The 21,795-nt window shown below is 37.7% G+C and overlaps 1 protein-coding gene across 1 annotated transcript in view; it reads left to right on the top strand.

Annotated features, from left to right (window-relative positions):
- The window catches only part of NEBL (nebulette), a 95,799-nt gene that overhangs the window by 34,026 nt on the left and 39,978 nt on the right, over positions 1–21,795 (top strand). Inside the window, 11 exon segments of the mRNA XM_068404923.1 lie at positions 1,113–1,220; positions 2,777–2,881; positions 5,647–5,751; positions 6,813–6,920; positions 8,218–8,328; positions 11,193–11,303; positions 13,572–13,682; positions 14,210–14,324; positions 14,565–14,671; positions 15,136–15,240; positions 17,953–18,045. Of these exon segments, the coding sequence (XP_068261024.1) occupies positions 1,113–1,220; positions 2,777–2,881; positions 5,647–5,751; positions 6,813–6,920; positions 8,218–8,328; positions 11,193–11,303; positions 13,572–13,682; positions 14,210–14,324; positions 14,565–14,671; positions 15,136–15,240; positions 17,953–18,045 (1,179 nt within the window).

Here is a 21,795-nt window from a genome sequence, read left to right as displayed (position 1 = left end):
GTAAGGAAAAAGCCATGTATTTATTTAATGCAAAGCGTGGTAGATTATAATGGATGTTGCATAGGCTCAGATATCAGGTGTCTGACTAACATTCATGAAACCAGCCTAATTCAGACTGAACTTTGTTCTCCTCCATTATGCCCAGCTGTTGAAAAGAAGCAAGACGTGTACAAAGCCTCCAGATGTTTGATGATTATGACCAACAAGGCGGGGAAAGGAGGGAGATTTACTATTTGTTCAATTTCATTTTTTCTGATTCTGAATTTAGTTCTTCAGCATGTTTTATGGAATTTTTGTGACTTATTTACTTTTAACGCCATTGCCCCAACATCTATGTATTGCTCATTTCCTTCTACATGTCTTGTCGTTCCCCTTTTTTCTTTTGAACAAGAAGAAAAGAGAGTGAAAGTGATGGCAGACAGTCATTTAATTATGCTTTCTAACACTGTAATGAGGTGGGCATTGTCCCCAAGAAGGGACTGTACTACAGAGAGGTTCTTGGGGGTCTCCTGGGAAATTTCTGGCAGAATTGAAAATAGACCTGAGGGCTCTGGTGACAGCCTAGCACAGCACGGGTGACACGTGGACCTGGAGGTGGGAAGATGGCCAAGTGGGAAGTTTGATTCTGACTTTCCACTTTCAAGTGGCTGAAAAATTTATAAGTGATTTATTTTGCAAGTTTTACAATTGATTCATCTTATGAATTGTTTTTTTGTTAAAAAACACATCTTTGGTGTTAATTATGAATTGAGTGATTTTCAGCGAGTAGATTATTATTGCTAGTCAAACAGTTCTGGTTTATTTGATTACTGAGGTGAGTCATACGGTTTTGTTTCTGTTTCTTTTTTATAAATCCTTCAGCACCGGTAATTGCATGTGACAATCTTAAAGTTATTTTTTTATTTTAGTAAAATTCAGATAAATGAAAATTACTTTGAAACCAGCACAAGACAGCCACAAGTGTGGCTAAACTGAGCTTCTTTAAACATCTTCATTGTTTAAAGATTTATGGATAAGGCAATTACCTTTAATAAGCTCCTTTGTAATCTGAATTCTTTGTGCCTTGTTTAAGTGCTACATGTTAATATTAGATATGTTTGTTCTGGTGGAAGGTGAAATACAAAGAGCAGTTCAATAAGGAAATGAAGAGCCACCAATACAATCCTCTTGACAGTGCTTCCTTCAAGCAAGCACAGATTGCATCCACCTTGGCAAGTGATGTAAGTGAATTTGCTTTGTATTTTACATGCATTTACATCCTGAAAAACCTAACATTTGTTCTCAAGCAGAATTTCTTTTTTTCCATCTTACAAATTACTCTGAGCAGCAGTCTCTGCTATACAGTGTGTCTGTATAGAAGGTATGGCATGTTACCCATTTCTTCTTCTGCTTCTGACAAAGCCCTTCTCCAAGGGCCTGCGGAGTTTTTCATAACCATTTTAGATGAGAATCATCTCTCTTAACTTTGTGTGTCAAAAGGTATGACTGCTTAGTCTGACCTAATTGCCTTGTGGTCCCTTTGTATTTGGGAAAGAAATTAACAGGTCTAGAGGGCAATTCCTCTGTTGTAGATGCTTGTCTTCAGAGCAGTGAAGTGCTGGCATCTCTCCAGTGGTTGTAAAAGGAGGTTTCATGGGCAGCTCAGATTTGCCTGTCTGTCTTTTAAACTTCATTCTACCGGTTGATCTTCTGAATGGTATTACTAGGTACAACAGTCATTAAATTCAGCAGTGGGTGCCTGCTGCTGGAGCCAGATTGGAGAAAACATCTATATTGAGTGATAATGCTGTTGGGATAATATATTTAACAGTGTGTCTAATGCTAAAAATGGGAGCTCTTCTTTGAGGCTGTGATCCCACATAGCCAAGAAACAAACCATTCTGTAGTCTGGCGTTTCCAAAGTGTGGGGCACCACCCAATAGGAACAGGAGAGGCCAGCTCTGGGAAGGGTCCAACAAAATATGTAATTGTTTCCAAATTCTAAAAGTTTATTAAAAAATTAATTGAAGTAATTATTATTATTATGAGAGATATGCAAATGGAGTATTGTTGATTTGAAGTCTGCCTAAATCCTTGAAGAACGCCATACATATGTGGAGGTGACTAAATGTATCAGTTTAAAAGATTTGTCATCCAGGATAGGTAAGGTGGCTAGTTTTCTTCCTGTAAAGATTGGCATCCAGCTATCAAAGTATGGAAAATCCTACTATATGCTGATAGGAAGTTCCCTTCTGCTGCTTCATTAAGTGATTATCTTTTGCCTTAGGTGACTATATTACTTATCTTTGCTGAAAGCAATATGTATTAAATAAAATATCCAGGAGCACTTCCTTTTAACTGTTTTATATACAACTTTTTTATTTGGTCAGGTAGTGTAATTCCTGAATCAAGAGAAAAAGTACAAGAATCAAGAGTGTTTTAAATGAGTAAACTCAAAGTATTGAAGAAGATACACTTGATTTAAGTTTTCTGGGGAAAAAAAAAGAAAAAATAATAATTCCTTTCTAGTCTGAAAAGTCATGCAAAGTGTGATTTTGTTTTAAGTGTCCTTTTTGAGGAAAAGTTTGAGTAGTTCCCAAGCACTTGTTAGTAGAATGAATCCTTTATTGATTTTTCCTTTTGCTCCAAATAGTAGTAAATGACCACCATCTAGTGGCTGGTAGAGATTGTTCAGGCAAGCACTTAGTGTTTCTGTTTCTGGATGGCTACACTGTAATACGAAGCTGTGAATTATTTTGTTAATCTTTATTTTACATAACCTGAATTCTCTTTCCAGGTGAATTACAAGAAAGATATGGAAAGCCTGCATGATCCAGCCTCTGATCTACCAAACCTGCTATATTTAAACCATGCTTTAAATATCAGCAAAATGCATAGCGATGTAAGTTGCCCTTATAAGAATGATCTGAAAAATTCATGTAGTAAGGGGTGTAGTCTGTGTAGTCACTGCAGAATACATAAATTTTTGGTACTTGCTTCATGGTCTCATATGTAGTAGACTGTAGTGTTGTAACCATAGTAGTTGGGGGATGTAGTGAAGAAAAAAAGGCTTTTAGGGAGAGATATTTCAGTTATTAGAACAATTAATATACTGCATAAGAATCACACAGACTTTTGGTACTTGAGCTTTTCTTCTTACATGTCTGTAACCTTGTCTGTTTTTTCCTTTATTGGTCTAAGATATTTCTTTCCTTGCAAATCTCGTTTTGCCTAAGATCGATCTTACTGCTTTCACCTGCAGGTCTCTGTACAGACGTGACCATTATGCTAATTTAATATTTGGACATCTGCCATAAGCAGCCTCTCGAGTTCTAGCTTCTCATAGAGCTTCTCTGTCTAAGCCTTTTTTCTCTTCCATCTGTGGCTTCTTACACTGGCTCAGGTAATAGGCACATACACTGTTCTGCCACGTAAGAAGACATGGCACTTGATGGGGCTGGTGGTCTAACATAGGATAGTGACGGGGGTTGGAATGGGGAGGAAGAGGTAGGAAACCCCTGGCTTCTGTGCAATGTTGAAGCTTCTCTCCTGCTCTAGGAGCACCTATGCTACATGCATGGTGCTTGTAGGCTGTTGAGCTGCATGTGTCATCTTTACTCCAGAAACCACAGAAGGGCCGCAGCACTGCTGTGGAAGGGCATGAGTGGGTGGTTTTGGGAAGGAGGATTGCTCATGGTCAGCAGGAGGTGAGCACTTTCTGAGTCAGTGCCGGCTTATGGAAGCTTATGTCTAAAATAATCAAAATAATCCAGCCTTCCCATCTGTACTTGATTTTTGTGTTGCTCTTTGGTGAATTGAAGCTTGCTTTTTGTCTGTCTCCCTCCAATATGTGAAGCTAACACTGACTGTCCCCTTTTGTATGGGTAATAAATGTGTTGATAGCTCTCACTTCCTGCATTCCTCAGTGCGTTTTGGCCTAATTCTAGTTTCCTTCAGTGTAAGGTAAGATTGGCATTCTTTTTGCTGATTAAATGACCACCCTCAGAGTGACCTTCATCAATTTGTTGCCTTTTCTCTAATGAGATAGAAACCTGGACTTTCCCTTAAGGCTCCTCACTTCTTGCAAAATTTATTTCTTTCTGTTGCCTAGGAAGGGTTGATTCATATTGTTTGTGCCCTCTTCTGAGGACTCCATAAATACTAAGTCTCTGATTTTTGCATCGTCCAGATGCTGGTGGGTATTTTTTCTTACTGTGAGCAGGAAGAAGAATGCTTTGTCAATCTGTAAGGTCTTCACTATTTGTCTTCTACAGAAATCCCATGTTCAAAATCCTTCTCAGATTTGACCTCCTCATCTCTTTGATTTTGACATGGCTTACTGTCCTCCCTTTTTCTCCAAGCTTTTCCAGTACCTTCTTTGTGTTCTCCCTGCCTCTCTACAGCACCAAATCTTTCTCAAAGTCTGCTTCCACTGTATGAAACAGTCTTCCTGACTGTGCCATTAACTGATTTCCAAAGACTGATTGTATGGTCTGTTTTTCCCCTCTGAAACACAGAGCTTCTTGCTAATTGCCCGGTTTTGCTGTTTCCCTATAGTTTACCTTTCTCCCTTGAATTTTATAGTTCTCTTCATCTTTTACATAACATAGCTACACCTGCCCCAGTGTGATATTTTGTAACCTATATGGTTAATTAAACTCATAAACTAATATGGTTGATTGAATTGGTTTGCTGATTGACCTAGAGTGTAGAAGTGTGCGCAACTTTATGAAACACATATACTATAATACCAATGCAAAGCTGTTACGCAAGTCAGCTTCCATGGGAAAAAATTCCAACAGTTAAGAGGAAAGCTTGATGGGCATGTTTGGACACAAAGAGACTGATTTTGACAGGTCAAACTCATGCTATTTTCATTAGTTTGATGAGCAAGAGAGTTCACAAGGTGGAACTTTCCCCTCGTATAGTATACATGTAATTCTCTTTGGCATGAATTATGGAGACATAAAATTTAAAACTTTGATATATGTACAACAGCTAGTTTATTGTTTTGCACATTTTAAATCTGTTTCTAATGTAGAGATTTTGAGATGCTAATGAACTACAGGCTGAAAAAACCTGGAACTTAGATGCATTTCATTTTATGGAACAGGATGAATAAATACAACTTAAGAGACTGAATCTGGTGCCTGTAGTTTAGTGTAGCAAAAGGTTATTTGGTTTACCTCATTTGATTATAAAGAATTATTTTTTTAAAAATTTTGTTCCATTAGTTGAGGAATGGAGTAAAAGTATGAAGTCAGTATCTGTAGATGGAGATAGTTTTCATTTGTTTCCACTACAGAAATAATTTTGTTGTGTGACATTTACAATGATTTCCACTAGGAGGCAAACCCAGACCATCATATGTGTTCCTTTGCACTTCAAATGTAAACAATAATGTTTATTTTCTAACGATCATAAACATTTGACTTTTGGATAAGCAGGACAAACATTTTCTCTAGGAATTTACAGAAGTTATTTTTTTATCGTAGCCTTTTTTTCATTTCATCATAATATTTTAAATTCAAATTTAGAAGTAGAACTCCTGAGTTGGGAGGCCTAAAATACAGTTTCTTTTATGCTGTTTCTCCCGTAGTTATTTTAATATTGCAAAACCTTCTGGATTTTGTTTGTGAAAACATTCTTGGATATTTTTTGTTTCAGTATGAATAAAAGAAATCATTTAAGTAAAGCCAGGGCTTCTATCACTTCACCCTGGATACAGCTGAACAAATCTATCACAAAGAAAATGCAGTGCTTCAAAGTCAGGTATATGCAATAATAAATACACATTGCAAAGAGAAAAATGCAGCATTCTAAAAGTGATTAATTCAGGCACAAAACTGCATGACAGATTACAGTGATGTACAGTGCATATTCAATCAGAAGCATCCCATGAGGAGAGAGAAGAGTGTTTTTGCAGGACCCAAACCTAGTGCAGAAGCCTGACAGGGAAAGAGATTATTAACACTTTTCTCAAATTCAGACATCAGTATTTTTGAAGAGACAAATAAATTAAAATGACATTGCTAATTCTTAGTATCATATTTTGATTTGTAGCTATTTGCTTTCCTTTATGGCTTGTGTAGAATATTCTGTCATACCCCACACTGATTAAGTAATGTGTTTGCCCATCTTCGTCAAAAGAGCGTGAGTGAATGAGTTCAGAAGGCTTCTCCAGGTTTCCAAACAAATCATATTTGTTTTGTGAGTTAGCATAAAGTTATATAGTGGTGTCTTAACCCTGTGTCCTTCAATGTGATTTTGCTGCTAGCTTTAAGGTCATGGTCATAGGTAGCTGTGAGGGGAATGTTGGTGCAAGACCGGACCCTACCGAGGTAGTAGTTTTCCTTCTCTTTTCCCTCCCACAGGTACAAACAAAAGTGCATTTCAGAATGGTGCTCCTGAGCCTGAAAGAGAGACCTGTGGGGCCTGGCTGTGAAACAGATTTTGTTGTTGTTACAGTAAATGTGTTGTTTAATGGAAACATGAGAGGGGATCCTATTGAAAAGCTACCAACTGTTCAGACATAGGTCATTTAGCCAAAATCATGCCATTAGTTTAAGGATTGTGCTTGATGCTGCTCACTCCTGCTGTCTTCAAAGTTCACCAGTTTCAGGTCTGACATTTTGAAGCAAAGGAATAAATGACTCCAGAAAAAATTTCCTTGTCTAGCTGCCCTATTTCTTCAACAGGTTAAATTTGGGAGGAGTCTTCCAAGTCAAAACCTCTAAGGAGTATGGCTGAGACAGAATTTGTCTGTCACCATGGCAAGCAGTCAGATCGCAGATTATCTCAGCTGTCAACAGCCTTTATTTTCGTTTTCCTAGGTCAAGTACAAAGAGAATTATGAAAAATCTAAAGGCAGATCAATGCTGGAGTTTGTGGATACACCAATGTATCAAGTTTCAAAGGAGGCTCAAAAGATGCAAAGTGAGGTTAGTAAAAGTGTGTGCTTGAACTAGCAGAAATTAGATCAACAGAGCAGCTGACAGACATCTTGTACTTAGATTAAGAAAATGGATGAAGCAGATCCTAAAGGTTTTATAAATTGAGGATATGGTAGAATTAGTACTGAGTAGTTCTCTTTGCTATTCTGTAGCTCAGTTCTTCCTTCACAGAATCACAGAATCAATCAGGTTGGAAGAGACCTCTGGGATCATCGAGTCCAACCATTGCCCTGACACTACCATATCAACTAGACCATGGCACTAAGTGCCATGTCCAGTCTTTTCTTAAACACATCCAGAGATGGTGACTCCACCACCTCCCTGGGCAGCCTGTTCCAATGTCTAATGACCCTTTCTGAAAAGAAATTCTTCCTAATGTCCAACCTGAACCTCCCCTGGCGAAGCTTGAGGCTATGTCCTCTTGTCCTATTGCTAGTTGCCTGGGAGAAGAGGCTGACTCCCACTCCACTACAACCTCCCTTCAGGTAGTTGTAGACTTCGAATTTGTTTTTTCTCAAAAGGGCATTGGTGCTAACAGACAAAAATTGTATGTAGCATCATTTAATTGAGAAGAAGCTCAAGAGGTCATCTAGATCAGAGATTACTAACTTTTTTACCTATTGCCTTTAATTCTATCTTTAATGAAGGAGGGTTCTCAGGTGGGACTGAGTGAAGCCACAAAGCCCAGTCTGACCCTGTGCCTTAACTGAAACATGCTCCTGCCTGTTCAGCCTGGGAAGCTCAGCAAGGGGGGAGGACTGTTCCCAGGCCATAACAGCACTGGCTATCCTATGTCAGGCCATATTTTTCTAACTTTTTATTAAAAACATCCAATGATGGAAGTTTCATGACCTCCCAGGCAATCTAGTCCAATGCTTTACCATCCATCCTGAGAGAGAGTATTTCCCTGTCTCTCCCTTGCTGCAGTTTGATTCCATTATTTTTTGCTGTGTGTTGTGGAAAACAGATGATTTCATCCTCTTGGTAGAAACTTTTATGTATTTAAAACCATTACCTTGTGTGCCATTTGTCTTCTCTTTTCTCTACTAAGCAAACTGTTTCTTTCATAGGTCAGGTTAAACATTCTCTTTGGAAATATCGTACATACGTATTTTTGTCTAAATTGTATCTGTCTTGTATAGATACTCTAGGTAATAAAATGAGTAATAAAGTTGCTTATTAATGTGAGAACTAATTTATAGCTTATTTCTGGGTCTGTTTACAGTGTTCTTTCTGAAATATGCTTGGTACATGCATGTACCACTAATTGTTTTTGCTTCAATAGAAAATGTATCGCAAGGATTTTGAAGAAGAGATCAAGGGAAGACCGTCAATGGATTTAGACAAGACCCCAGAGTTCTTGCATATAAAACAAGTCACTAACCTTCTGAAAGAGGTGGAGGATTTTTATTTCTTTTTTTTTGTTGTTGTTAAGTTGTAAATGAGCAATAAGCAGCATCACTACAAGCTACTGAGTGCTGAACAACTTACGGTTAATTTAGTGGCTATTTGTGAGTAAAAATAGTGGTGTGTCATTTTATATTCTGAATAGTCCTGTAGTAAGAATCAATACTTTTTGAAGTTCCCTTATGAACATAAGGAAATGATAAAGCTCAGCACACCTGAACCAGAAAAACAGAGTTAAATGAACAAATCAGATGACTCCGTAGAAAATGGATCGCTGGCAGGACGTTCCCTCTGAGGGCCTCAGTTTTGGAATTTGTTCCTCCCCTGGGCTCAAGTAGCCCAGATTTGGTGACCTTCCAGGCATGCTGCAAAAGACATCTGTTTGACAGGGTTTTGGAGAGAGCCTGGAGTTTTCTTTCCAGATAGATGAAGGGGTGGAAAGGAGGATTTCTGCTGGTGTCCAGATGGCAGTTTTTCCTTTTGAGTGATTATTTCAGGTTTATGATAGTCTGTTGTGGTTATATGGATACCTCGAGCTGTGTGTAGTCACTTTTAACTGATTTAATTGAAATAATTATCTCTCATACATGTAATGGATGAAAATAAAGAAGACCAAAATTCCATAATATAGCTGTGGTATTACATAAACTGCTTTAAGCAGGTTTTGTTAGAAGGTGTAAGTTTTCTGTATGCCCATTGTTTCTTTAAGATTTGTCCAATGTGGCATTATAAATTAAATAACTTTTTTTCCATAACTGTGACTCCTTCTATCCTTTAGTCTTTTTATATTGTTATTCAAAATGGTTTTCATGTTAGGTTTCCAGTATTGGTTTATGCTGTAGATTAGGCTTACTATTTGACCAAATTTAGAAGTAAACGTATCAGCAAACGGAAATGGTATTTTAATGCATAACTGCATGAATTTCATACGATTTTGTATCCACATTCAAGGAACAGATTCCAAAACCAAAGATTACATAGGTCAAATTAATTATTGTCTTTCAAGATGCAGGAAAAGGATGTATTTCTTCATAGTCAAGGATGTAGCTCAGTATTTTTGCATGAAGGTTTGTAATAAACTTTAGATAGATACTGCATGAAACAGGGAGGAGAACCTGGAATTATTACAAAATGAATTATTTGTTCAATTACTTTTTTTTTTTAAGTGTCAGCTATGTTCCAGCTTGTTCTGTTGCCTTCCCACTGTAGAGAATTCTACAAATATTTCACATTTTGTAACAATAAGAACTTTCTTCTCTGGAACCACATTCACAACTCCTTCAGAAGGGACAGCTGAATTTAATAATTCTAAATTAATACAAGTTGTTTTCTGCTTGTTGTAGGGCGTGGTTCTGATGATAGAGATGCTTCTTTAAAAATACCTGGTTTCCTTTTGTTTAAATAAAGAGCTTATATGGAGGCAATGGTGCTCACTGCTGCTTCTGAAATTTAATACGTGATTAGGAGTATTAATTCATGTCTATATAAATCCTTCTGAAAAATATTTTCTTCAATTTTTTTTCTAGTTTCTTCGCTTAAAAAAGCCTAACCCAGACTTGGAGATGGGAAAACCAGTTAAAAATCCTTACAAAACTTAAAGATCTTGTACTTCAGTAGGCTTACATCAGCTCTCTAGGAATTGGGAAAAGGAAAAAGAACCAAATGTCCATGGGCAGGTTCTAGTGTGCTTTTAATTTTATACTGAACATTCAAGTACTCTGGAGGCTGCAGTTGCTAAATGTTGATGGATCATATCAGTGCAGTGTCTGAGAGGCACAGAAGTGATGTGGTGAGAATATTGCTTCTACATTGTAATTTATCAAGCAGTCATTTTAACAGGTCCTGGTATATAGTGTTCAGGGCATCCATCCTGATTGTGATGCCATTAGTGGAATGGAGGTAAAAACTGCAGCACAGCCTATGTTGGTCTGTAAAAGCAAATGCTACTGCAGTTAAAACGTCTGTAGAGAGGCAGCTGAGGCCCCTAAACAATGTGCTAGAGCTGTATAGGAGAGGACTATTTTTCAAGAGCACAACAGGAAAATACATGACTACATGTCGTGGTTTAATCCCAGGTGGTAACTGAGCACCACACAGCTGCTTGCTCACTCCTCCCCCCTCCCCAGTGGGATGGGGAGGAGAATTGGAAAAAAAGTAAAACTCATGGGTTGAGATAACAGTTTAATAATTGAAATAAAGTAAAATAAAAATGCTACTACTACTAATCATATGAAAAGGAAGATAACAAAGAGAGAGAGAAATAAAACCCAAGGAAGACAAGTGATGCACAATGCAATTGCTCACCACCCCCTGCCCGGTGCCCAGCCAGTCCACGAGCAGCGATTTGTGCCCGGCCAACTCACCCCAGCTTATATACTGAGCATGACGTCCTATGGTATGGAATATCCCTTTGGCCAGTTTGGGTCGGCTGTCCTGGCTGTGTCTCCTCCCAGCTTCTTGTAGAGAAGCAGCTGGGAGGACAGGGGCAGTATAAGAAACTGGAAAAGTCCTTGGCTTAATGTAAGCATTGCTTGGCAACAACTAGAACGTCAGAGTGTTATCAACGTTATTCTCGGCACAAATCCAAAACATGGCCCTATACTAGCTACTGTGAAGAAAATTAACTCTATCCCAGCCAAAACCAGCACACTATATTAAAACCTTTTCACTTTTTCAACATTGTACCTTTTGATTTCACAATTTCCAATTCTATTTTGACTCTGAAACCTGTACTTCAACTAATTCGTATTTCCTAGAAAGAGACCCTTCAGACATTTAATAAGTGGCATTTCTTTTCACGAACACAATATTAAGTGGAGAAATGTCTCTCTCTTTTTTTTTTTTAATCCTTAGAAAGAGTATAGAAAAGATTTGGAAGAAGGGATGAAAGGAAAAGGAATGACCGTGTTCGAAGATACACCAGATTTGATTAGAGTGAAGAACGCAGCTCAGATACTAAATGAGGTACGTTATGCTAGTCAGGGTTATTGATGTCACAGAAGGTTCACTCTTTATGTTATACTTGACTGAAAATATTCCAATTTTTTTTTTACATAATCTACAATGAAATATGTAAGTATTGGAACTAAGGCTATTTCTGTTTTGCTTTAAGAATATAGAAAAGCTTTGGAAAAAAACAGCTTATGACAAATACTTCAGATTTTCAGGCAATTAAAAGGTCAATGGAAATTGTTAGTAGGGTTGGTAGATACAGCATTTAAAACTGGGTTCATTTTTCCATCTATTTATTTGTTCAGCTAGTTCAGTTCGTTCTCTTTATTTGTTCAGCTAGTATAATTAATACTGTAATGGAAAAAGAGTTGACAGTTAATGGACTTGTAAAGAAAAGTCAATGAAATAATTCTGAGGTTTTTGGAATAACATACCTGCTATCTGAAAATAAGTATTGGTAATGACTGCCAGGCATCTTGGGAAGATCTTTTATCCAAACAAACTATTCTACTTGTGAAAACTTTTTTCCAAAAGTACAGTTGCTCCTGAAGAAATGGATTTTCTTGAGCTAGAGGTTCATCCAATGCAAATAGACAGGTGGGGACTCCTTCCAGAGTATATTTTTAGAACTGAACTTTGGTATTAACTGTGTTGGTCTAAGTTACTCTGGAGGTTACGTGGAAGCACAGAAGAGTGCAATCTACTCCATTGTGAAGGGCTGGGAGTGGAAGTGGAAGACTCCTTGATCTGTGTACTGTCTCTTGAAGACCATCCTGAGGAGCTCATGTGCTTGGCAAGCCTGTGTGCTCAGCAGAGCTGCAAGCTCCAAAGCTGGCAATTGCTGCAGCTCCTGTGGATGAGCTGCCTGGGAAGCAGCAGTGCGGCTGGAGGGTGAGGGCAGGGAGGAGGGAAGGCAAAGCTCGTGCTGCACTTCATGCATTCGGGGAGTCATACTTTCAGAGTAATATATATATTTATTTTATATATTTATAATTTTATATTCATTTAATATGTGTGTATATATATGTTTATTTGCACACATATACATGCATAGCCATAAGAACCAGAGGGAATGCCATGCATAGGGCCAATCTGACCACTGTAAAGAAGTGCAGGAATATATAGCTGTAACTCCCAGGATTATCTTTTCCTTGGTGTTTTACACAATATGAAGCTGTGAGGAAACATCTGTCATTCCACCTTTAGCAGAGAGGAAGTGAGGGATGATATCTTCTCACAGGTTAACTTTTGCTAAAAACTGTGTTTTGTGAAGTAGAGAGTTGTTTTATCACATTTATTTCCACATCACAGTGAGACAGAGATGGAAGACTGAGTCTTTTTGCTCTTGTTCTTGTAAGTGGTCAGACCATTGCATTGAGTTGAAGTATATTTTCCTTCTTTTTTTCTAACTTATGTAGTGACCTAAAAAATAATTAACAAACAAGAAAAGTAAGAAGAAAATTTTTAATTATATTTTGAAAAAAAAAACCCCTGTTTTCCACAGGCAAAGATAAACTAGAATAGAAAAAAAGTGATTACTGCTATAGTAGCAAAAATAGCACTGCCTGAGAATCTTTTAATTTTTTATTTAAAAAAAAAAGTACAACTATAGTATACAATATTTCAGTATTAAATTTTAATATAATTTGCTGATGAACAAGAAATATATCCTTGCTTGGATAAGCTGAAGATGAAATATTAATTTTGTTTCCTGGTTATTGGTTATTTATAATTTATGTTGTGAGGAAAAAGCAGCAATCATGGATGAGTACTGCCACTTGCCTAGTGGCTGTGGTTCAGGAAAGACCTATTAAATGAATAAATTACAACTTCCTGCTCTGAAAGTTCACTGGAAACAATTATGTATGGTATTAAATTTCTAACTTGTAGTCTTTTCATAAATAAAATATTTTTCTTAAAAGTAAAATGTGTTTCAATTAGGCTGGCACCAAGTACCAGCTTATTACACTATGTTCTGCAGAGCTAAACTTCCCCTTTACTTTAGAGGATAATTGCAGCAAGCTGTATGGACTGATTTCACCCCACGCTCTTCCATAGTTTTAGTGATAGTTTGTACATTCATTGATATCTCCTCAAGTTTTCCTCCTGTAGTTTGTTATGTGTTTTCCTGACAAAAGCTTGCCAAGACTCTTGAGAGTTGTGACTCTTAACTTGAGATTTTTGATTGACTTCAAATCTTAAATTGGATCTCTTATGCAAAAATCTACCTGTAATGTTCTGGCTATTGTGAATATAATGTATGAAGTTTTATGTTCACAGAAACAATACAAGAAAGACCTGGAAACTGAAATTAAAGGGAAGGGCATGCAAATTGGTCCAGATACTCCTGAGATAAGGCGAGCCAAGAAAGCTTCTGAAATTGCAAGCACGGTCAGTACCGTACCTGGTACAAGCTTTCCATTTGACAGAATGCAACAAATTATTGTCATTGAGAATTCCAGATGGTGACCAATCTACGCAGTAGCAATACCACAGATTTCACCAAATACCTAATTAGTTGAGCTGCATAGAGCCTAAAAGTTGCATAATCAGGGTACAGGGAAAAGTTAAGACTTCCCAGAACTTTGACCTTTCCTTCACCTTTCTGCGAAGCACAGCTGAGGGAGAAAGTCTTGTCTACATGTGTCTGTGATTGTGGCTGACAAAGCTTGTAAAGACAGGTAGATGTGAAAGGCTACATCAGATTTGAAGAAAGAAGTCTGTTGAAAGAATTTTTTAACTGGTCAGCAGCTACAGTGTAGGTGTCTCGTAGATAGGTCCTACAAAGCTAATGCTGTTGAATCAACAATTACTTGGTGTTTTAAGAATGCTATTCAGTGGAGTCACAGATTAAAGTAGGAACAATTTAAGAATTTGGTTGTCAGACATGTGAGTATTTCCAATGCTATTCTTTTCAGAAAGAATACCAGAAAGACTTGGAGAATGAAATTAAAGGAAAGGGAATGGGAGTGGGCATGGATACCCCTGATATACAACGAGCTAAAAAAGCTTCTGAAATTGTAAGCCAGGGGAGTAGAGAATGAATCTCTTAAGATTACTTTGAAAGTAAAATGCAATGAGATGTTAAAAACATAAAATCTTCTCAAACATTCTTGGGCTAAAAGGAATAAGCAGTGCACAATAAAAAAATTAGAGAAATCGAAGAATGTATTTTAAAGTCTGACCAGTGCTATCAGAATAGCTTTGAAGACAGCATGTACAAATAACTGTAGAATTAGTTATGTTTTTTTTCCTTCTTTTTTCTTCAGAAAGAATATAAAAAGGATCTGGAGACTGAAATTATAGGAAAAGGGATGCAAGTTGGCCCATATACTCCTGAAATACAACGGGTCAAAAGGGCTTCAGAAATAGCAAGCCAGGTAGGCATAGTTCAAAGGCTGAATGTTTTAGTTCCGTGTAACGATGAGTGCTTGACATACATTGCTCAAAATACTTCTTTAGCTCTGTAGGGGGTTTCATACCCATACTAAATTAATATGTGTAGTAAAAAATCTCACTGCCTGATCCTTACTTGTATTTAGGCCTGTCATGCCATGTAAATTGAATTTAATTGTTTACATCTACTTGCAGGTCTTTTTATGTTACATAATGAGAAGGATATATATATATCCTGACAGTGAAGGGAAATATATAATATTTTCAGTGTGGGATACAGTGTCAGGTGTTCTACACAGACAATAACAACAATATCATGGAGGAGAGAAGTTGAAATAAATACTGTATAAGGATGCTGAGGTTCATCAGCAATAAGCATCTTTTGTTGCAGTTCAGATATTCTGAGCCCAAGAAAGCAGGAAATAGACATTTTAAAATTGTTTTTCAGAAAATGTACAAAGATGAAGCAGAGAAGATGCGCTGTAACTATTCTGCTGTCCCAGACACTCCAGAGATGGAAAGGATAAAAATTACTCAGAAAAACATCAGTTCAGTGAGTAATAGCGCTTCTCTCTTTGCTTGCAACTTTTCAGATAATTTTCAGTTTACATAGGCTCTTTTGTGCTGCAGCATGAAATAGAGAACTTATGAGTAAATCTCCTTTGAACCATTTGTGTAATTTTCCTGGCAAAAGCTGTATCACTCATTTCTTTCAGTAAAAAAAATACCCAGCTTTTCTAGGTGTGACACTGTTATTTTGAATTGCTAGACCACTCATACCACCTTGCCAAGCCACAGTTATTTTTAAATGAAGATTTCTTTTCCTTTGCCATCAAGCCCCAGGAAGTACTTTATTTAAAAGGACAAAAAAAAATCTAGGGCTTGTTACTGTCCATATAAGATTTTTCATCTGTTTCCTATCATATGTACAGAACATCAAGATCTGGGTATAAAATTAGAGCAGATCAGGTTTCATAAATATATATGTCTAATGATTTTATGTTATACTGGATATATTTTTTAATTTCATGCTAGATTTAAGTTTCAGTTTATCCCTAAATATAAATTATGAGCTTAGATTTCTAAAATTGCCCAGTTTGTGATGCATTCAGTTCCATTTCCTTTTTGGGCCCATTAATTCTGCTGTTCGTAATTCTAGCTTTGCTTGTAATATAACAGAGAAGAAAAGAGGAGGAGTAAATATAGCCTCCGGAACCAAAGGCTATCCAGTTAGTGTCTGTTTTTTATGGCAGACTAAATAATACTAATAAAGCCAATGATTTGAGAGAAAGGAATATAAGTTACTTAAATGTTTTAGTATTATCTGACACAGATGTGATTCTTTTGCTTAGAGACATTCTCAGCTTCTCCAACTCCACACGAGTACAAGGTCAATTACTTTTCCTCAGAGGTGTTTATCTCCAGCTATCCCGCATCACTGCAGCTTCACTAGGGGAGTAAGAGCCTCAGAAAAGTCTCTGAGGCTGCTCTAGGCAGTGGTCTCTCCTGTAATGTCTTCCAGCTATTACCTGCTCCTTTTCTTCGTTCAGATGAGAGCAGCTGAAAGCTATGTCTTTCTAATAGTACCTGTTGACAGGCCCACTGGCCCCAATCTTGTTACTTGTAATCTTTTGGTTTTGAATGGTGCTCTGCTGCACGGTGTGACGGTGATTAGCACTGTGTCTCATGTCACTGGCATCCTAACGTGCTACATCAAAACTCCGTGTCACAGAGAGGATCCAAGCTAGCCTCTACTGGTCTGCTTTCCTCCCTGCTCCAGCCTTTCATAGCTTTTGATGAAGTCCTCAAATAGGTCAGTGGGTCTGGCGGTGTGGACTCTCTAACAGGTAGATACCAGGCACATAATAACCTTCCGCTACTTAATTAAGCCTTGACAAACCTCTGATGCATCTGAACCCCTTGCAGCCCTGTAGGCCAGTCTGAGCTTTCAGTGCCAGAGCTGACAATTATCCTCTTTGTTTGTGTATTAGATAATATGAAATAAAAATACTTTGTCTTTGAGGTGATTTATGGTTGCTTTATTTTGTGATCATCCTTTTTCTGTTTCTGAACTGGATCTTCCAAATGTAGGAAAGCAGTTTATAGCTGTGATTGAATTAGCATTTTTTTTCTTTCTCTACATTTTAATCTTTCAACATTCTGTGCAATTGAGATTATAAAGGTAAGTTACTTTTTACTAAGTTAAAATATAGCTGGGAGCAGCCCCAGTATAAAAAAAAAATAATGACCACTAATAGGCTTCTGATTTTTGAATTTTGTCTCAAGTATTTTCCTGCCTTAAGGGACAAAATGTGGCTAGCTCTGCAGATAAGATCAGTGCTGCTTTTAGCTCACTAGCTCATTTGGCAGATGATTTACAATAGGATATTTACTGCACAGTCATCTCTTTCATAGAAAATTTCCCAGTTCCAACTTTTTTTACCACTCCCTCCTTGGTAGAGGAGAAAAGTATATTCTTTGGGAGTTTTGCAGGGTGAACTGGTGCTCCATAGTTATTTAAATTATAGCCACACTTGGAATTTGTGGAGCAGTTATTTACTGTTTCTTTCAGTAACTTTGAATGATAGATTCTACTGATGCGCTTTGTGTTTTACCCTTTACTGAGACAATAGAAATAAGAGAGGAGAATTATATAAACAGCATGTGTATCTTTTCACAAGTGAGCTTTGTTTTTAGATGCAGTCCTCAGCTTTCTGGCTTGAACCCAGAAATCAGAAAATTGCGTGACTTGGATTGTAACTCTGGCTGTTCTGGTTATTTTGTCATGAATATGTCAATTTTCTAGTTTGTTAAATTAGAAATAATATCTATTCACTTCTCAGAGTATTTTAAGATCTGAAGATTGAAAAAACAATTCAATTCTTGCATGTACATGCATATTCAATTATATTGAAATGAGTGAAGATTACTCAAGCATAAAGTTGCATTTGTAAACATTTATAGATTATGATCTAAATTTTAATATTATTTCCAAAGTTAAACCTATCATTACAAATACTTACAAATTTTTGAGGTCATCTAAAGGACGATAACAGATTATCTGGGTTACAGTTGGAAACAAACAGAATGTTATTACAGTTATTGATAATTGGTGTGATTTATGAAAAATTAAACTATTTGCTTTCTTAGCAAGATTTATAGTCAGACCAATTTGGAACTCGGAAAATTGCCCAGCCCTTTTATGAGAACTTGTACTTGCATTGCTAACAGTCTCATAATTACTTTTTCTTTTGGGGAAATGAAGGTGTTTTATAAGAAGGAAGTAGGAGCTGGCACAGCTGTAAAAGAGACTCCAGAGATTGAAAGAGTAAAGAAAAATCAACAGAATATTAGTTCGGTAAGTGTTATTAACATTAATTATTCTTATGTGAGTAAATGGTGGTCAGTTTTTTTTTCCATGTTGTTTACTAAAAAGTCTACGTTTTCATATCACACATCTCATTGAAATACTACTCCACTGGATTTTGGATATAGAGCTCCATTCTAGTAAGAGTTAGAGCTCCACTCTAGTGTAGTTTTTCTGTGTCCAAAAGTAGAGTTTCAAATTGAAGCGTCATGAAAAATAGGAAAAACTTTGAACTAAATATTTGAGGAAAGGGCTTTGTCTTTCAAGAGTGAGAAACATGAAATGTATTTCCTGATATGACGGACTGAACAGCAGTTGTAATTTGCAATTTAGAAAAATAACCTATCACAAAAAAGAAAATCTGTAAAGTTCCTGTAGAGTCCGCATGTATTACATAGGGGTTGGTACAGTTTGCACTTCAAGAAGAGGAAGATGGATGTCCAGAGTCGAGCTATGTGAAAAGGTAGAGGGTTTGTGCCTCTTTACGTGCTGATGACAAGTTGATCTGTGGATCTCATGAGACTGGTTCTTAGCTGATGTTGTTTATCTATGGATGCCCAATGTCTTTGACACTTTAATGGGCAACTAAAAACAAAATATCAAAATGAGAGTTTTCTACAAGTAGAACATGCTGTCCTGATAAATACCTGACAAAACTTGGAAAAAAGTGGAAGTGACTGCCAAGCAAGTAAACACTTGTAGCTGCATTGGTCACTTGTTTGGAATTTTTGGTGTGGAATCCTCTGGGGCCATTTTTATGTTGTGACATGGCTTTTATGATTATTAGATGCTTTTTTAAAAATAAAGTTTGAAAGTAACACATAGACATGACACTAGATTGTGTTTAAATAATTGTTGAAATCCAAATCAGGGACTCTGGACACCTATTCTACTAGAATTTCCTTGTTTACCAAATAGTGTTAAACACTGCATTTCCCACTAAAGTAAGGTCAGGTAGGGAATTTCCATAAAATTTTGAAAAACTCATATTTTCCTTGGAATTTCTCTCTGCTCCATCTATCACATTTCATCGTGTCATTTTGAGTCACAGTGCAATTTGAAGATTCAGTGCAAGCTATCATGTGTCTGAAGTCCTGAAATAGTGTTTCTGGTTGGGAAGCTGTAGGTTTTCTTGATTTGAAGGTGGATTTGTTTTGTTGTTGTTTGTTTTTTTGGTTTGTTTTTCCCCCCACCCTGTGCAATTATGTTTTTGGTTTTTTTTTAGCCAGATCTGTACTGATGTTCTAGAAACATCATCTAGAAACATCTAACCTCCTGTTACCTTTTTGATTTCCAGTTACCACAGAAATTTATTTCAAGAGTAGTCACACACACAGAGAGGCTTATTAGGAGTAGTCTTACTCTAATGCTTTTTCTCATTCCCTTTCAAAGTGAAGTGGAAAAATAGTGTGCAGTGCTCTTGCTGTTTTGGAAATCCTAAACAGTGGTGAAGGGGGGAAAATGAAAGGTGAGTCAGTATGCTAGTAAACACACTTGAACAAAAGCATATCAAGAGAAACACAAAATGCATTAGTGGTTTAGTGGTGTGATGTAAGTAGCATGGCCTTTACCTTGCTAGTCTATGTGTAGAGCTGATGTTTTACAAAAGATATTTTATTACATGTAGTGTGCTTGAGATTACTTAGGTCTTGTATAGTATTGATTAAAAGTGTAGAATGCCAAATTTAAAGGCAATGTGCAAGAAAGTTTTAAATTATATGTCAATAAGAGGGAAATTATATTGTGTAATTTACAGGAGTCCCAAAGGAAGGGTAAATTACACCAATTTTGACTCCATTAGATTTAAACATTTACACATATCTTTGAATTTAGCCAGAAGGATTTAGGACAGCTTTAAAACTATTTGCTGAGCTGAATGAAACTATGGAATGTGAAACACATCTGCAGTGCAAAAAACCCAGAACACCAAACTAAAATAACACTCACTGTACAACCAAACCATGCAAAAACGTCCATTGCATCACGTTCTGAAAGTGATCAAGTTCTTCCAGATGACATATATTGGAGACACAGCTCAGAAACGTCTGTTTTCAAATCCTAAAAAAACAAGGTGGTGACAGCCAAGGTGGTTGAGCTCATCTCACCTGTTGTGATGAGGTTTGGAAGAAGTAGACCCCTAAATAGTTGGAGTCAAGATCTCACAGAACTTTAAAAGCAAACATCAGACCCACGGACTGTAACTGAATCTGAACTGAGAGGCTACAAATAACTAAGAGAATTTTTTGAAAACTTGTTTATACTGAGGGACAGACAGGGCTGGACACAGCACTGGGAAGAAGGCTTTTGGGGGAAGATTGTAATTGTGTTTTTGTTTGTGTGAAATCTATGAGGAAATTCCTGTGATATGTCAGTCAACACCACAAAGCTGGGGCCTGATTAAAACTCAAGCAATGAACATTTTGAAGCATTTTAAGGGCTAGTAGCAGTGCCAATTCTTAAGCTTACCTAATAGTCTCTGTTAAAAGACCCTTTTTCCAATGGTTTAGTACTTCTGCCAGTCCTAAACTGTCTGGACTGAAATTTTCCATTCCTGGTCTGTGCTTTGGGCTGGTTTGGTTTTATTTATTTATTTATAAATTTCAGCCAAAGCAGCTTCCAAGTATGAGCTTAGAGAAAAACAAGTTGTTTTGTCTGTGTTAAAAAATTTGTCATTCTCCAGAAGTATCATGTCTTGGAGAAGAGAGTTGAAAATTATCTACTAAGTGACATTTGGTACAGTGGATTTGGGAAAAAAAGAGGCCAGGGATGAGGAACTGAAAGTGTAGAAGGGCTTGGTCATGGACAAAGTGGAGAGGCCAGATGCGGGGAAAGACAGGCACAGTGATATGCTCTGGCGCATGGGTGCTTCCTTCCAGAAGAGCTGAATCATAGAATCATAGAATGGTTTGGCTTGGAAGGGACCTTAAAGATCATCTAGTTCCAACCCCCCTGCCACAGGCAGGGACACCTTTCCTCTAGACCAGGTTGCTCAAAGCCCCATCCAACCTGGCCTTAAACACTGCCAGGGACGGGGCAGCCACAACTTCTCTGGGCAACCTGTTCCAATGTCTCACCACCCTCACAGTAAAGAATTTCTTCCTAATATCTAATCTAAATCTACCCTCTTTCAGTTTAAAACCATTCCCCCTCGTCCTGTCACTACTTGCCCTTGTAAAAAGTCCCTCTCCCGCTTTCCTGTAGGCCCCCTTCAGGTACTGGAAGGTTGCTAGAAGGTCTCCCTGGAGCCTTCCCTTCTCCAGGCTGAGCAGCCCCAGCTCTCTCAGCCTGTCTTCATAGGAGACGTGCTCCAGCCTTCTGATCATCTTTGTGGCCCTCCTCTGGACTCGCTCCAACAGCTCCATGTCCTTCTTATGTTGGGGGCCCCAGAGCTGAATGCAGTACTTCAGGTGGGGTCTCATGAGAGCAGAGTAAAGGGGCAGAATCACCTCCCTCAACCTGCTGGCGACGCTTCTTTTGACGCAGCCCAGGATATGGTTGGCCTTCTGGGCTGCAAGCACACACTGCCGGCTCATGTTGAGCTTCTCGTCAACCATCACCCCCAAGTCCTTCTCCCCAGGGCTGCTCTCAATCCATTCTCCGCCCAGCCTGTATTTGTTCTTGGGATTGCCCTGACCCACATGCAGGACGTTGCACTTGGCCTTGTTGAACTTCATGAAACAGAACCCAAGGTCGTTTAGACTTATCAGTCCCTCGCTGTCAGCATGTATCTGAGGTACCCTT

Source organism: Nyctibius grandis, chromosome 7, assembly GCF_013368605.1.
Source record: "Nyctibius grandis isolate bNycGra1 chromosome 7, bNycGra1.pri, whole genome shotgun sequence".
Taxonomy (NCBI): Eukaryota; Metazoa; Chordata; class Aves; order Nyctibiiformes; family Nyctibiidae; genus Nyctibius; species Nyctibius grandis.
This window is presented reverse-complemented; position numbering and strand designations above follow the sequence as displayed.